Source organism: Pholcus phalangioides, unplaced genomic scaffold, assembly GCF_987345545.1.
Source record: "Pholcus phalangioides strain wild (caught in Gottingen) unplaced genomic scaffold, Ppha-v1.0 ptg000004l_1, whole genome shotgun sequence".
In the NCBI taxonomy this organism is placed as follows: Eukaryota; Metazoa; Arthropoda; class Arachnida; order Araneae; family Pholcidae; genus Pholcus; species Pholcus phalangioides.
Window position 1 is genome coordinate 4,812,832 of NW_028301597.1, and position 18,120 is coordinate 4,830,951.

The following is an 18,120-nucleotide window of genomic DNA, read 5'->3' on the forward strand; positions in this document are numbered from 1 at the left end:
CTACATGGCAACTCCGACTACCATAATGTGATTCTTGAATGAGATGGTTCAATTGAGGTGTCGATCAAAGAATTCTCGAGCACTAAATCAAACGCAAGCATACTCGAATCATTCAGGGAACACCACGGTGCTTGCGAGCAACGGGTTGAAGATTGAGGATGGCTGTGCTCTCGAAAACAGACACCAAATTATTTTTGAAATATCGTTCTTACAATGAAACCAATTATAGAACATTCGTGGGATTTATTGTGTTTCATAAATTCTGTAAAGGAACCTTAATTTAAAATTTTGATACTAATATATTAAAAATATAATCTGTGATTCAGATTTATGCAGTGTTATTAAATATTTCTTATTCTCTTGCTAATAGGAATGGGATACTAAAGCACGTACGAACTTGATGTATCTAACAAATAGCGCTTGAAAATGCTCCAACAGTAACAAATGTTTTGATACAGTTGCCCATTTCAATAAATCTGTGCTTTTTTTCAATGAAAATTGTCTTAAAAAATTGATTTTGTGCAATAAAAACGTGTACTACACAGTATTTGAAAGCTACATTTCCTTTATTGTTGACATTCGAACTTAATATATGGGGGGAAAAAATCGAAACATTATATAAATATTTCCTCACTTAATAAATAACTCGAAAGCGAAAACATCAATCGCTGCCCCATTGAATCAAATAGATATTGTCGGTTCATCGGTAGCAGCAAATTTTACAATAATTGCCTTCTCGTTTAGTCAAGGAGGGAGTGGAAGAGAGAAGCGTTTTCTTACCGCTTCTTTCCTGTTGATTTTTTTTTCTCGTTCGAAAAAAGTTCATAGCACTATTTGAGCACTTTCCATTTCATTTCCCCGTAACGTAATTTTTTTTAGTAGAAGTGGGCACCTAATTACAGAAGATGTTACTGGACGGAAGCTGGTTTCGAGAAGAGGAAAAATGGGGTTACTACGAGTGATGCCGCTACACACACACACGCTAAACGCGGTGCACCCGACGCTCACTCAGAAGATGCATCCAAAGGAAAAACACTTCTCGTGCTGTGGGTCAACAGGTTGCTGCCATAGGACAGCAAGCATTGCACCAAGAATATTCAACTAATATTATTCCTTTCCCCCTCTGGCCTTCACACAGCGACGGAGTGATGCAAACTCAGGTAATACTTGATTTTCCTTCAATTTTCTTTCAAATCGCCTCTACAAAGTATCGCCCGATGAAACTGCGCTATGATGTCGGTATACGGTCGCACATATCAACCTGTATCTTATGCATTTCGAGACAAAAGAAAGATTACATAAAGGGAAGATTGGTAGCTCATTAACCGGTCACTACTCACTTTTTTCTTCCTGTACTCTCATTTTTGTTCCCCATAATTAACATCGCATGATATTATTATAGCAAGCACTAATAGAAATACCGTATATACTCATGTATAAGCCGACCCCCAAAAATCAGCGCATTTTAGAGGGGGAAAATTCGTATACAGTTGAACCCGCTTATAACGAACACTGATATTACGAATTTTCATATATAACAAAGTTTTTCCATGTCCTGTGAGTTCGTACTGCCGCAGCAAAGTACGCCTACAATGCTTAGTTACAGCTGATAATGCCCTTCTTTGTTTTTCATAGACGACATTCTATTAGGTCATTTTTATGATTTTTTACTCATTTCCATTGAATCCTATTTCACTTGAAGAAAATCTTATTAGAAAGAAACGAAAGGTTATTTATTTCAAGGACTTTAACCTCCATAACACCTTTGGCTACATTTCCCATCTCTTCTTCAGCTAGATTCTGACGTTGGTAGTGGTGGTGCTCTCACGTGCGAGTAAATTCGGGAATGTCCTAGCGCAAAGTGTCTTCATTTTATTTCAAACAGTGGGTACAAAGCCAAAATCGATTGAAAAGTGAGATATCAAAGAAGTTTGGAATTACTCGAAGTTCCTTATTCACGATTTTGAGGAGCAAAGGGGAATCGAAGGAATATTCCAATTGAGAGAGAAAACAAGAATCCTATGGTGATCTGTTCGTCTGTTAACTAAAAGAAGAGATTCAGAAAAGGAACGGAGGCAGCTCTTTTTAAACTGTTGTGATGGAAAATATGTATGATTCTCACTGACCGGAACCTTGCTAAAAGAAAAGATTCCATATATAGCATGTTTATTAAGCACAAATGATTTTAACACTAAGCGTTCAACGTCCACTGTCATCATATAGGAAAAAAAAGTAGCAGTTTTCGTGCACGTATGCAATTGTTTCACATTTCAATCAAATTTTCAAGTTTTTTTTAAATAACAGTACTAATTTAATATGATAATATATTTATTTTTAAAATGCTTATACTGTATTACTGAAAAATGCATATGTTCTTGTAAATTATGTAATCTTTTGCTTAAACGCATCATTTTCCAGGCCGGAACGGATATAACGAACAAATTCGCTGTATTTTTCGACTTCGTTGTCAGCGGGTCCGACTGCATTTCATGCAATTAAAGTTACAATGAAAAATGCTCAAACTTTCTATTAATTTGCAAGAAGTATTATATGCAAATATTTTCCCTCTTTCTATTTTTACCGGCAGAAACGTCATAAGAGGGCAATGTTTTGAATGGATCAATGGCTACCGCTTGGGTAATCACGACTTTTACCGACTCGGGGAAAAATGACCACTTGGGTTTCAGGTGAAACCAACGCCATCTACTGCAAGGGCCGCAACCATACTTGAGTCTGGTGCCCCGGTCGTCGGACCAGAAGGAGTATAAATTTCACCCTTTAAGCTCTCTTTCAACATTATAAGGGGACGCCGAAATGCGTGCTTGCCCCGGCTGACCAAGCAATTAGTTGTGGCTCTGTCTATAGCTACAAAAATTACTCTATTGATTAGAAACGCCATTTATAGCTACAAAGATCACTCTATTGATTAGAAACGCCATCTATAGCTACAAAGATCACTCTACTGGTCAGTAACGTTAGCTGTAGCAACGAAAATCACTTTACCGATTAGTGATGTCATCTGAAGTAGTCCAATGACGTCGTGGATCTTCAAGCTAGCCGTGTGGAAGCCATGCAATTATATGATTTGATAAAGAGTTGGGGGGGGGGGGGGTCTATATTTTTTCTTCAAAAACTGACAAGGGCATAAGTCGCCACCTCCCTCCCCCCCCCCCAAAAAAAAAAATAAAAGAACAAATTTTTCAACAAAAAACTCTGCTTATACACAAGTATATACGGTACATATTTAAATGTTAATAAATAAACGACTAAATGCGTATATTTCAATGTTTTAAAATAGCTGCTATTCTCTTTCGGCTCCAGGGCAGACCGATTTCAAAATCGAATGCCGTGACGCTCGATTCGATGCATTTCATCTAAACATCGAGTAATTCATCAGGAAACGCCGACACAATGGACTGTTGTAAACCACACCTTGCTAGCGCAGAAAATCACCCTATCAAGCCCATATTGCACCAACCTCTCAGCGAGAGACATGAAAGGGCAAAAAAAAATTGTAGAATGCTGCCATTTGGAAAATTGGAATCGGCAACAAACTGCAGGTCACCGGTGTGTTTAGCCGTGACGCGACGAAAGGATAAAATGTCTTTGATTGCAGTTTGCTTCAGTTTATCGAGGCTACTGATTGCAATTTCTCTTGGCTGAAAGTTAAAGGAAAGATTCCTCCTTATTTGATCAACCAGCGTGTATGGACTAGACATTAAAAATGCAGTATAGCCCCTTGATACATCGAATTTTTTTTTTTTTTTTTTTGGAGACGACTATATTTGTGTTACACATGAACTCAATATTGCTGAAAAATTCGATGCCCCAATTCCCATTAAAAACATATAGAATAGATTAACACTCGATACAAATTAATACTTGAGTGCTGCGAGGGTCATCGGGTCCCAACTTTTTATTAATAGTTTGTGTCATTGCTTTTTTTTTTTGTAGTATCGCGTCTTTTTCCTTTGCTCAAAATGTGGAAGTTGCTGTAATTACATCTTATGCTGAGTTTGTCATCATGTTTTATTCCAGAATAAAAATAATGATTCACTCCAAGCGTTGAAATTTTCGTAACAATATTTATATTCTTGGACTTCCTTTCTCTGTAATAAATTTTTAAAATGTACAGTACAGTGCATAACAAACATTTATATCATATATATACATTTATGCATAAAGTACTGAGCGGTACCAAGAGGTCATAAAATATGGATAGGAGTGGTTTTCAGTTTTAAAATGATGTTTTTGATGGTATGGTGGGAGTAGGAGAAGCGAGCATTTATAATATAACTCCATCCTATTCCCGGCCCGCTCTTCTGCCACATTAAGCCGGACAGTTCGGATACCTCTATATTAACGTATCACCCAGGGCCGGACTTAGGAGGGTGCGAAAGGTGCGGTCGCACCGGGCCGCAATTTTTCCAAACAAAACCTTTTCCTTTTTCAGCAGATGTTTTGGAAATTTTTGATTAAAATTTAATTTTTTTTCCATTAAACTATTATTGATTGTGTGAAAGGAGGCTTTCAGTTTAAAGCCCCGTGCCTATACAGTAACATCATTTTTAGTGTTATCAGGCATGGCTTATTATTTAGCTTATTTCAAAGAGGAAAAGAGTGCATGCAGGTGGTCGCATTCTTCACCCCTGAAAAAAAGTCTGGCCTTTCTTTCTGCCATTAAAGAATAACAGAATTAACCAAGAAAAAAAAAAATGCTTAGGGCAGCAAGCGAAAAGGAGCACCACAAAAGAAATCTAGTAACTTTTTCTCCTTCAAAACCTCCACTCTCGTTAGAGTTACCATCTGGTCTGTAGCATGGACATCTCTAGAATAGATGATGACTGCCCCGGAGCGAGGCAACTTCGACTATCCTCCAGAGTGTTAATTGCATGCTTTCCTGGGAACCTCTGAAGTGCCATGATGTTTCTCTGGGGAGGCTTGAGAACTTCTTAGTTTCAGTCATAAACACTACCATCTGAATCATTCTCTCATATATTCCGGAAGACGGATATATAATGTGTAAATTATAAATTTTGACAATTTTTACTACTGTACTTCCGAAAAAAAGGTATATATTTATATAAGACGTTTCTCTCTCTCTCTGATTTTTTTCTCAATTTGATTATTACCTAGTACAGTAATAACTTAAGAGATATTTTGTTTCATGAATAGCGAGTTCATGCATAGAAACAAAAGAGCACAAAGGTCAGAAAATTTAGGATGTAGGCTACGTTGCTTGCAGCGGGGATCCCTGATATATTTCCTTCTTCCTGCAGCTCCGATAGTTCATTCTCTGATAAGACAATGTGTTTGCCTACTATTAAATAAGTTATACACATAGGCGGAGATTGACTTGGAAGTCTGGGGGGGGGGGGCACGATGATGATGATGTCAGTTCGTATATACATATATGAATTAGATCGGTCGACTCCACCTTTGATGCTGGGGGGGGGGGCATGCCTCCCCCCGTATCTCCGCCCATGATTATACAGTCGAATGACGTTATATCGAACTCCAGGAAACCAAAGAAATCACTTCGTTATAACGAAATTTCGTTATAAAGGAATTTCCAATTTTTAACATGCACAAAAAAAAAAATCGTTGTAGCAGAATTTGAGTCTAGGGAAAAAAATACTTATTTACGTTCTAGATAATAAAAAGAATGAAGTTTAATTTTAAAAATAATACAAAGCAACTCAAATCAATTAAGCATTGAAGTTTTTTGCATAAGTTTTACTTAATTAACATTTTTGAGACAAATAATCCGTAATTATTATTATTATTTTTTGCACAAGTATTTATGGAAGCCAAGGATACAACAAATTCCTCTGAAGTATACGCATGCTCAAACAAATGGTCTGGGCCCCCAGGCTGGGATCTTTGGCAGGCCTCCTTGTCACATGTTTTACGGGCCCCAAAGAAGAAAAAAAATAGTTATCGGGTCCCCCCGGCTGGAGTCCTGTCAGCCCCACCCGTGTGGGGTCAGTGGCTGTTAGTCGTGATGTTTCAGATGGATGTAGCCCATGCTGGAAAAGCAGAGGAAAATTTGAATTTTTTTTGCTTCTCTACATGCTTCACATCATATGACTCGCTCAGGCATTGGACTATATTGTATATGTATAGCTGACCGATGACTACTCCCGAGGTTGACCGAGGTCAATAGTTAGCGACATGACTCCACCAAGGCGGAGTAGAAGAAGACAGCTCCGTGGACCCAAATGCTGTTTTGATTTTGTTTTTACTCCACAAATGCACTGCAAAAAACCATGGCTATTTATTTTACATACATATTTCTTGGTATTCCATTAAATTGACCAGTCACCCTTCCGTCTAGGGTGTGCGACAACTGCAGTGACACAGGACTCCGCACTTCGAGGAGTCCCGCATATGTGGGAATATAAAAAAAAGTTGTTTTTTTTTACCATAATACAACGAGGTAGTTATGTTTCAACTATAGAAACAATAGTGATTATTCCAAATAATACATCAGATAAAAGAGAATTATTCACAACTCGAAGGAGCCCTACAGATCGTTTTCTCTTCGGGATCCGTGTCTGGTAATGGTGGCACTGGAAGTGATCTGAGGGACCTCAAATACTTTATTTTGGATTCGAAATCAATTTAACCTGGATAAAAATGCAGTTATTATAAACCATATTTAAAACGGTGGACAGATTAAGTGCAACCAATTTTTCAGCTAGTTTTTGGACCCTTAACACCCCTTAAATTATAAATGCCTCTTTTAATGCCTGCCTAAACTTTCGGGCTTGTTTAATTACGATCCCAACTATCAATGCGTTTCTGAAATAATAAAAAAATGAGTTCTTCTTGAACGGATTTTTTCTCCTCTTCAAGATTTATAGGATGTGTGTTCGTATTATGTTCGTAACTCGAAAAGTTTATTAGTCAAACTGCATAAATTTTTTTTGGAGGGGCCGCAAAAATTTTTTTGCACCGGGCCGCGAAATACCTAAGTCCGGCCCTGGTATCACCGTTATGTTACATGCAACCACGTATTGCTTATTGAAATAAAACGTTCATGTCATTCATATTATGTCCAAAGTATAGACTATATATATCATATATACCATATGTACATAACTTTTTTCAGCACACCATGCAGACCATGAAATAACTTCCCCTATCAGAACCAACATTAACTCTCCTTCTCCGATTGCACTCCCAAAAATGTAAAAAAATAAAAATAAAAAGTGTGATACCTCTCTCTCGGTTTTCGTCATAGGCGGCGATAGACTTGGAAGTCTGGGGGGGGGGCACGGTCATTATTGCTGGGGGGCACGATGATGATGATGTCAATTCATGTATACATATATACATTAGATCAGTCGACTCAACCTTTGACGCTGGGAGAGCAATGCCCCCCTCCCACGTCCCCGTTTCGTTGATAATTCGTCCGAAAACAATCGGTAAAATCCGAAACTGACGAAAACCGAGGCAATTATTTCCATATGAATCAATGTAAATCTAATTGATTCGTTCCAGACTCCCCAAAATAATACCCAAAACACATTTTATAGAGAATAAATATAGTTTTTAATACTATAAACGATAAGAAATTAATATAAAATGAATATAAAAGACTAATGTAAAGAATAAGTGAGCATTTAACATGGCGTTACATTTTTATACTTGTTTGAAGACTCTTCTTGGTGTATGGAAGACGGCGAGAAGTGGGAGAGAGAGGTGCAGATATTATTGTTTGGAAGGGAGAATATCCCCCTCCATAAGGACCTTAGATATCAAGGCACTGTCTAGGGTCACTTCCTGAGGGACACAATCTGAATTCGGACGCAAATTTTTCTGCCCCAGACTTGTCCGAACTCGCACCTGTGCCGTTCCTAGTAACACTGTGTATGCCAGTGCGCCTTTCGAATTTTTCGAACCAGGCTCTGCTGGCTTTAAAAACTAGCACGCATCCTTCTTAACGAGATCGGCATTCAACAGTCTGGCCTTTTCATATATTATAGCCTTCGAAAAACTCGCCATCTGTTTTTGATTGATCCAAATTAATAATGACTTTTCGGCATCTTCAATTGCTTGCGATCTGTTTCGTTAGCACATTCACACCTTTTGCTATTGCCTTCTCCCTCTTTATTGCTTCCTTTTTCGCCACAATATAACTTATCGTGAACATACCATACATGCGGCCGATTACAGCAATCTTAACACTCTCGTATTTTTCAATGATTTCCTTCTTCAACTCGATCGTGTTCTTGGCCTTCTTCTTTGAAGAGCTGCTAGCTCTGGAAACTTTCTTTGGTTTCATGGAATTGTTTGGCTAGACTGGCAAAGTGATGCTTACACAACGAGAAACAACGCCACACTGAGCAGGAGAGCGAAAATTAGCAGCGAGGTCAAGTGAGCACATCTACCGAATCCGAGGCAACCGACGAAAACCGAGACAAATTGTTCGCGGAAAAAATCGACAAAAACCGAAACCGACGATGACCAAAGTCAACGAAAACCGAGGTATTACTGTATACTGAAATTTTTTTTAGTGATCCTGTTGATATCAATCACCGATATTTACAATTGATTGGCATGTCGTCTTCACGAAACGAAAAAAGAAATTGTTCAAAGGAAGCATCATTGGTGCAGTTTTCTATGGCAAACTGTCTATAAATGACTTTACTTGGTAATGAGTCCATCAATTTGCATGATTATATGATATTATATAATATTATCCATGGGTAATCCCCCCCCCCCACATTGAAGGAAAAACGGATTATAGAGCCACATATAAAGTTGAATAAAATTTATTTTCGAAAAATGAAACAATTGGAATGCCTCTCCCCCTCCCCAGTCATTTTTCAAAAGTGTTATAAATGGAAAAATCAGCAACAGCAGTATTGGGGAGGAAAAGTGATTGAAGAGGGAGAATATTTCTGTTTTCTTCACTTGAGTGAGTCCGAGCACTGGTGGACAGTGTTGCTTAGTTCACTGTAGTTATTATGTGACACCACCATTTTTCCTAACCTCTTTTATGAGAAAGATTTCAGGAATCGTTGAGGAAAGCTGAACTTTTTTTTGCTTTGTTATCATCCAGGTGCTCGTTTATAACTCACCGGTCACAACTTCTTGTTATAAACTTATTCTAGTAAAACAAAGAGCTGTTTGTTGAAGACCCTGATCAAGAAGAAAAACAATCATTTTTCTTCCCCATAAGTTTGGAAGGACGGATAAGCAGATGAACAACAGAGTCATTGGACGCGAGTGTAATCAAACCATCACAGTTATTATTATCTTTTTTTTTATTTATCTGATATAAAAAGAAATGAAAGGAAAGAGTGAAAAAAAGGACGTAAAAGTAAAGTGATGATCTTAGAATAGAAAGTTTCGGCGCATCGGCGTGATGTTACTTACAACTGGATAAATCGAGATCAGTAGCGGCAGATGTTTGAGAGAGAAAGTAAAATCATTCTATACACGTTCGTTTGACCTCGACGTGTAGAAGGATCACGAATTCCAAGTATATAGCAGTTACACGCTCATCAACGGCTTCAATTCCGAAGTCTGACATCGTCGGAAATATAGTAGAATTCTCAAACGGCAGATGGCACATCGTGACGGACTTTCGTTCAGGTACGTCAAAACGCAACGATTTCATATAAAGGTGGATTTCTTTTTTTTTTTTTATCCACTAAAACAAACCCCGCATTGTATTTTGATTTCCTTCTGGCCGGTCGGAAATGTTAAGGTTGTGCAATTCATTGTAACAGCAAAATGAGCAGAGTAATGACATTTCGTCTCTAAATCTTGCGGCGTGTGTATTTCAATTTAAATTCTTAGACGTCTTTCATTCGTGGCATGTTTATAAATACGATTCTATTTTTGTGGAACACATTCGTTTTTTGGATGTAGAAAAATGTTAAAATTTATAACGAACGGAGCAGATTTTTAAAAATTAATTCAAAGTGCGATAAAAAAAACATTCATTTGAAGAAAATATTTAATTAAAAGTATAATTATCGCATCTAATCGAATTGATCCTCTCGGTTTTTCTTCTCAATCACAATTGGAATTAAGAGTGGGAATTTTTAAGTGGTTTATTACCTTCTACCGTTCAAAGTGCCTGGGCTTTTGCATATTAAAAGACGACTTTATTGCCTGCGTTTCATGCTCGTAAGTCGAACGTTCATTCGATACTTGAACTTTTTTACTGAATATTTTTTACGTTGGATTCCGATTACACGTAAGTCAATGCAAACGTAAATCGAGTTACCACTGAATTCAAATGTTGAAAGGAAAAAAGAAATCAGTTGAAATATCTCCCATTGTAATATTTCACTTATGAGACTAAGAAGCTTCAGACATTAAAAAAAGGGTCAATATACATTTCCGTGGCTTTGAGGCAAATGAAGATATTTAATGACTTACGACTGTATATTCCCCATATCTTTATTGTAGTTCTTGCCCTTCGTGTTTTATGACCCTAGCGTTGTTTCATGCACGTTCGCAGTCTAGACCGCCAAAGTGCTGTAGTGCTGTATCATGATAGCTCCGCATCGTATGCCAAACTAGTTGTCTGGATTTTACAGCTTGAAGGAAATGAAGGAAAGCCCGCCTCCATTTTAAAAAGTTTCACTAAAGCGAGTGACATTCACAAAAAGGAGAAAATAGTAATAATTTGTCACACATTTAGTCACTGCCGATTCGGATGGGAGATGGAAACACCAACTGATGAAAACATGACACTTATCATGCACATTTTCGCACATTGTCAGGTTTCTTTAACAAATATATTCACATGCACCTCATTTCTTTCAGAGTAAAGTAAAACGGTAGTAAATTGCTTGTTGCGATAGACCAGTGTTTTGGGCGTTTAGAAATCACACCAGAACAATTAGTTTAAAAATTATATTAATTTAATATATTATATTAATAAAGAAATATTTTCATTGTGGTAATTTTTTCTTGAAAGTACTTTGGTATCATTATTTATTTCAGTATTTTTGAATATGAGGGCAATATTATTATTTTGAGTACAACCAATCAAAAAAATACCAAATATCAAAAGAAGCTGAAAAAATTAATTAGAAAAAGTAATTTTGGCTTTAAAACGTAGAGAATTGTAAGAAGAAGAAGAAAAAAAAACGTGGTAATCGTGTTAAAATGATTTTAAAATTACCGAATGTTATTATTATTTGTTTATAATTCTCAGTATGCGTGGATCTACATTTTTGACGTGGATGAAAAAAAAAATTCAAAAATATGCATTAGTTTTTGAGAAAATATTTTTTCCTGCTCAGTTCGCTATATGGACCAGTGTGCGCCGGGCGAGTTTTCTACGTGAAATAAGTAGTTATGAGCTCAAAGTAAATACTTTGAATGAATTTCAATAGAAAGTTTAAAGTTGAGACAGACCTTGTTGAGTTGCTCCCACTCACCTGCACTCGCTCGACCCTGACCCCTCGAACGTTGACACTACGGACAGGATCTTCCTCAACTAACCTCAATATGGTTGTGGCGTGCCACTCAACCCGGAAACCTCAAGTTTAAGGCTGAAGGCGAATCACTAATCTAATGGCCCTGGTTTTTCTTTTTTCTACTATAAAAATCCCTAGAAGCTGTGATGACATTTTTTCCCCCACCGCCTCCACCCATCCATTTCTGAATATATGCCGCTCATTTTTTTTTCACACGGAGGAAAAGCTAATCTCGCGTATGTACACTATACTGTTAAAAAAACAGTTATACTTTTTTAAAAAGACAATGCAGCTACTACTTTCGTACTTTTTCAAGATCTATTTAAGTAGACCACCAACTTCTCACCGTTCAAGGGCCAACATAATGGTCAGCTGCAACGTCGCGGGCAGCACCAAGGACAACACTCCGGTGTATAAGCCACACCAGTAAAATAACCCAGAAAACTCGAAGATTTGTGTCCGTCATGAGTAATATGGTGATAAACGGCGCCATTTAGTCGTTAAAATTTTACCCTGTGTGTGGGCTCTACTTCATATAAACTAATACGCATCCATTTTTTTTTTCCGCTTGCCAGCTAGTATAAATGCAATGCACCAAGAATTATTGTTTCTTTTATCCATATAATTACATCCATGGTTTATAGTTTGAATTTTACTGGTGAGCAAACCATTTTTGCCACTTTTTTTTGCAATTATTTTTATCCCTTACTCTTGCTTTGACAACCGGTGGGGCCGCACTGGTCGAATAGAATTGACGGATCGCTCAAGTAATTGATTCTCGCACTGGTAGACTTCGATAACAATTCAATTTTATTATTGTGATGGAAAGCGTGGCAAAAGCCGTATGGACGGTATTACCGCTTACTATCGTCGGTGAACCCGTCATGGTACAAAGATAAAATTGACTAGCTTAGCATGGACCAGACAGATTACCGGCCGCTGTGGTGATCGAGGGGTCATAGTGACGGACTCGCGTCGTGAGGTCCCGGTTTCGAACCCCCACCGTCGCCACAGTGGTTGTCGGTTAAAGTTAGTTTTCTGTGGGTTCCCAACTTCGAAGCGCGAATGCGAGCCAATTTTCCCTTTAAAATGTCTCGCCACAAAGAGCGACAGACCTACAAACGGTACAAATGTAATTCAATCATAACACTTCACTCACTTCACGTCTGAAATATAGATGGCAGTACTGAAAAACAGACACAACACTAGATGCTCACTCAGACTGTTAGGTACACACACTTACACTTCCGGCACAACTCAATAGGTCGTAAATTGCGCATAGATGGCGATAGACCTGAGTTGTGCTCGGTTTGAAAGAAAAAAAGGCAGACTACCGAAAGCTATGAAAGGATGCGCACACGCACTATTACCTGGTGCTCCTGTATGTCCATAAAGGCGCGTATACGTTAGCGCACAGATCATGCAATGAAAGCATTCGCAATTGGTTGTTCAGTAATTTGTACGGTGTAGTGAAGGATTCTTGAGCTATTTTTACTGGACCCACCTGGAATCGGTTTTTTCAACGAACACAAAGAAAATTTGTGTACCCACGAGCACATTAGAATCGCTTCAGGGGGTCGTGCGTTGCACGATTGGCGCGTTAGCAGGGCCGCAAGTAGATGCTTGGTCACCCGGGGCAAGTGCGCATTCTGGTGCCCCCTTTTAATGTTGAAGGTAAGGTTTGAGAATGAAATTTGCGCTCCCTCTGGTTCAGCGCCCGGGACACGAGATCCGCCTGCTCCCCACTAGTTGCGGCCCTGCGCGGTAGTGTATACGCGCCTTAAGATTAAGCGGAATTAGATTTGCGAATACCTGTATTCTTATTACTGGAATTACCTTCTAGAAACAGAATTTTGGTGTTTGATTTGAGAAGATGTTAGTCTGCTTCAACGTGGGTTGCCACCAACCTGTTATGTCGAAATTCAGAGATGACCGCTTCTCTGTTTTCGACACAAAAAACCATCGTGTCTGGGTGTGGTTCAATGGCACAATATGAACCCGATCATCCCATATGACACATTTTTTTCTCTTAGGAATTATTGTGGTCTGCGTAGCCTAGTCGGTTGTAATTTGGAGGTTTCATTATGAATTAGCATCCACTTCGAAAAAGTCTCGTCGCTGCACATCAAAGATGCTTTCAGCTACAAATACAGAGGCCACGAAAAGGCAACTTGCCCAACGAGGTGGCGGAAAAAAATTGAGAGTAAAAATTCCTATAATAAACTTTAAGAGTGCACGTAAAGGCAATGGGATGAGAACATGGCTAATATTACTATCGCCACTAGAAATAATGTGGGTAAATAGTCTGTTACTCATGTCTGCTGTAGTAAATGATAAGAATATCAAATAGATAAGAGGATCAATTTAACACACAGTAATTCTACCTAGTCGCGGGCCAGCTGTTGGCCATTCCTGAAGTAGACGATACAAAACAAATATGCTTGGTCGCATTGGTTCGAAAATCCTGAGATACAAATTAAAAACTTACCTATATATAAGTGTTTACCTATATATTACCTATATATACATTAGCCTAAGTGTCTCACGATTGGATATAAATTTTTAGCCCTTGTTCAGCAGCGAAAAGGATGCCTTTACATCGAATTAAGTGTGATCACATCAGCGAGTTTGACAGAGGGTGTGTTATATTGGAGCGTACTTGATTCTTTTTTCCGTGATATTGGTCAGTCAGTTTAGTTGGATGGTGTTTTTGCCGAGTAAACAAAGACTTAAAAAAAGCGTGCGACCCTCCCCCCCGCCCCACAAAAAAAAGAGAGTTTTGGACCTGGTCAGAGGCGGATCGAACTCACCTGCCTCCTGGGTACAAAACATCACCCCAAAAGACGACTCCGTCGGGAGGCTAAAACGGACTCATCAGTTTAAGATAAACTGTGAGGGTGATCGCCCCTCCCAAGAGCCGGATGACATTGGAAAAGTTTATCTGTCTCGTAAAATACGGGACGCTCTAATGAGCCAAGACAACAAATTGCCCCTCTCGACACGTTACCCCACTTGAGCTTTGAAATTTTAAAATTTTCCGAGGGACTTATACACTAGTCAGCCATAGGCGGACAAACAAAACACACACCATATAGATGTGCATAAGGCATATCGTCTTGATATGCTAATAATTTGTCTCTGTTTTTTTATATTTTATACATCTCGAAAATACGGAAGGTTTGACTACAATCTTGCCAGGTATTAGTATTGTGTTTTTTATGAACAGTGTGGTGTATTATAAATTAACAGAAACAAATAAATAAATCGATTGTTGGGATTTTGAAATTTTTGCCTTAATATAAATTAAATGAGAAAAGCCTGACAAGATCATGCGGAAAAGTTCATTGAATAATAGATTATGTGCGAGCGCACATGCAACCTTTTCATAGAAGTTTTCCCTGCCTGATGTTGCAAAGATTAAAGGGGCCTTTCGTAAACGTCGGAATTAATTGAATGTAATGATGCATCGTCGTTTGACAGGTGGTGAAGTGCTTAATAGGAAAAGCTCCCGGTGTCATTTTTTTCTTTCAAATGTCTGCTCACCTTTTGCTTTCTCTTTTGCTACTTTCATTTTTTTTTATTAGCCGTACATTTAGTAACCGGTTCTTTTTTATTCCTTCAACATTTGAGCCGTCTGAAAAGGTTTGGCCTCTCCCTCACCCCATTTTATTACATACTGTATCTATCTCAGGGTCCCAAGTCGCGCGTGACGGCAACGGGCGGATCCGACATCAATTTGTGTCAAGATATATCTTTGCGCTCATCTAATTTGTGGTTTTAAAACTAGGCATCGATTGTAACATTTTATGCAAGCCAGACAAGGAATGAGCTCTCTAGTAAAATCACTCCCTCTATGTCAGAGGATAAGGTCGAGATAGAAGAAAATGAAGTAAATCACATGTTCTAAATCATTTACATGAAGGTGGGGAGCACGTGATGATTTCGTAGGACGTAGTAATGGCTGAATCATACATTCGACCCAAAAAGGTATTTATAATTCGTTTTTCCTCTTTCTCGTCAGCGAACGGATTTTCCTCTCGCAAATTTCGGTTTATTTTTCGCAATTTATTATAAAATGGACCTGCTTCGATCTCGTGCAACGACAACGCATTTGACTTTACAGAAAAACTTTTTTGCTCACAATGCTTTATTTCTTTCTTGCGAGGATATTTATACTTGCATTACCCTTTTAATGGCAATACATTATTATAATCTAGTTGCGATAGCAGAGCGTGTCCTTATTTCCCTCTACAGAAGAAAAAATTCAACATCCTCCTTCATGGAAAAAACCTACGCGATCCTATATTCCTACATTTTACTTCCCTGACGATCGTGAATTTGGAGAGTCCCGAGCACTCGTGATGAGGACCCACCTTAAGAAGATAAATGCTTAAAATCCTACCGGATGTAAGATGTGATAAACAGAATGGTTAACCTATTGGTCGGCCCGAAAGTTCTGAGTTTTTAATAGGTTAATGTTTCAGCTACTGTCTTTTCGTCATACACGTAAAAAAAAAATTGTCGTTCCTTCCCCTTTGAAAAGTTGACAGTCTAGCTTTCAACGCAATCAATGTGTTTTGGATATTTATGTAGGATGTTCAGTATGACTGATCGAGCAATTCATTTTAGGAGCTTTATGCCATTAATTTCTTTTGCAAAATGAAGATAATGTTGCGCGCACTCACAAAGTTATAGAAATATTGATGAAGTCTTTGGAGATGACGCTTCATGTGAGTCTACAGTTCGACGATTTCGTGAAGTTTTAAATGAGACAATCTCTACCTTGAAAAGGGAATAGCCTTGGCAACATAGACTTCCCTCAATAATTTGACCAAAAAATAAATCAATCTTGAAAGATGAGGATTGGAGCGGATGATCTGTTGCAGCAGAGTACGATGTCATAAAGGATGAACTCAAAGAAATGCCAAAATTGACCACTCGAAGAGATTCTGACCCAGAGATTCGAAACGTTCCTGAAAGTACGCACAAACATTTTATGAAACAAGTTGGAAAAAAAACTGCATGCATTGACATCAAGCATGTGACAACATACTTCTAAAAAGAAATATATCTATCCCTCTAAGGGAGCTTTTTTTTTACATCGCACCATCTCACTTTTAGTTCTTAGGAACCCTTGAAAATTCTTTTACTGAAAAGGAAAAGAAAAAACAATTGCTGTGTGATGTAGACGCTGTTGTATTCCACATGTGTGCATGTGTTTTGTATATATAGCTATGTATTTATTTATTTAATACAGTATTTTATTCTTTGCCTACAAACCATCTGAATTCTACAAGAACGGAAATTTGAAAGTGCCCGAAAGAGATATTAAGCTCTCTTTCGAAAAAGTTGCAGAGGCAAAAAGAGACAAACGCTGTAGAACAGAGTTGAAATTCCAATATTTCTTTCTTTCTTTGCTAAATAATTTACGAAAAATACCAGCCAGACCAGAGCGTTTAGAATAACCTAGTACATCGGTTTTTATTATTTTCGGTCATAATATTTCTTCGTATTTCGTCGATCCGTGAATGTGAAAGGTTGAAGAACACCGACTTATATATATATCCGTAGATGTAATTATTCTCCTATCACGTAATCTGATACTTTAAAATTTTTCCGACTTAAATCCTCCCGCTGTAGTTAAATGTATGTTTTGTCAGTCTCGAGATTTGTATGGTTACGACCGAACGCCTATACTTCTGCAAACGTTGTCGATATACACAGGAAGTAGCAAGCATGTTACCGTATGAGGGAGTTGGTTCTCATTTTTATTCATAAATATGTATGAAGTCGAGCGCGGTGAATTTCTGATTCTTCGTTCGAAAATGTCGCTGTTTCAAAACTGGAAGCGAAGAACAAAAGGTTCGTTTTCGATTATTGCATAAGATAACGCACACATATTGTGCGAACAAAAACATGCTCGTTGCACATAATGTCTGCTGTCGGATCACGACGTAATAAAAGCAATCAATGAGTGACATCAGTGTGACAATGGACTTATAGGCTGTGACTCATTACAATAAACGAACAGTTTTGACGTAAATCATTATAATTCCATTTAATATTTTCTAAACCCGCCGAAAAGAAAAGAAAAAAAAAAAATATATATATATATATTTGCGCATCAACCATGAAATATGTGTGTTGCGTGTAAAGAATCGATCACGATTGTATTAATATTCAAATACTGAACAGAACAATGCCTAAAAGTACGAATTTAACGACGCATTAAACTATCCATCTTGATCCACCATTGAGAACTCAAACAAAGTATTCGAGATTCGGTGCTCGAATATACAGTAAAATCCCTTTTTTGAGCACACCGGCGGGACAAAAAAATTCATCCGTAATGGTATATTCATACTCATATACAAAGCCGCGCAAAAAATCGCTCGATTTGTCGAGCGACAAGTCGCAGAACACGTGTTGCGCCATTTTGTACGAGTGTGGACGTGTTCTGCGCCTTTTTATATGAGTGTGGACATACCCTAAGATGTAATTAGGACAAGGGTGATTGTGTTAATCAGGGGTTTGAAATGCATGCGTTTATTACATAAGAATTTGGCCGTGGAATAGGTGTAACCACATGTGAGAGGTTTTACAGCATCTTTAAACGTGTACTACTCTTCCTCTATTTAAAAATATTAATCGATAAAAAAAGGAAAAATCA

The 18,120-nt window shown here is 38.0% G+C and overlaps 1 protein-coding gene across 3 annotated transcripts in view; it reads left to right on the forward strand.

The window, feature by feature from the left end:
- Positions 1–954: 954 nt before the first annotated feature.
- The window catches only part of LOC149086479 (uncharacterized), a 34,027-nt gene continuing 16,861 nt past the window's right edge, over positions 955–18,120 (forward strand). Inside the window, exon 1 of one of the 3 annotated variants that reach the window (XM_089255850.1) lies at positions 955–1,160. In XM_089255850.1, coding sequence (XP_089111976.1) covers positions 1,149–1,160 — 12 coding nt within the window. In that variant the 5' untranslated portion in view covers positions 955–1,148. Of the gene's footprint in view, positions 1,161–9,517; positions 9,607–15,123; positions 15,438–18,120 lie in introns of those variants that run through there. The other 2 variants (XM_089255860.1, XM_089255841.1) reach the window with 2 other exon arrangements.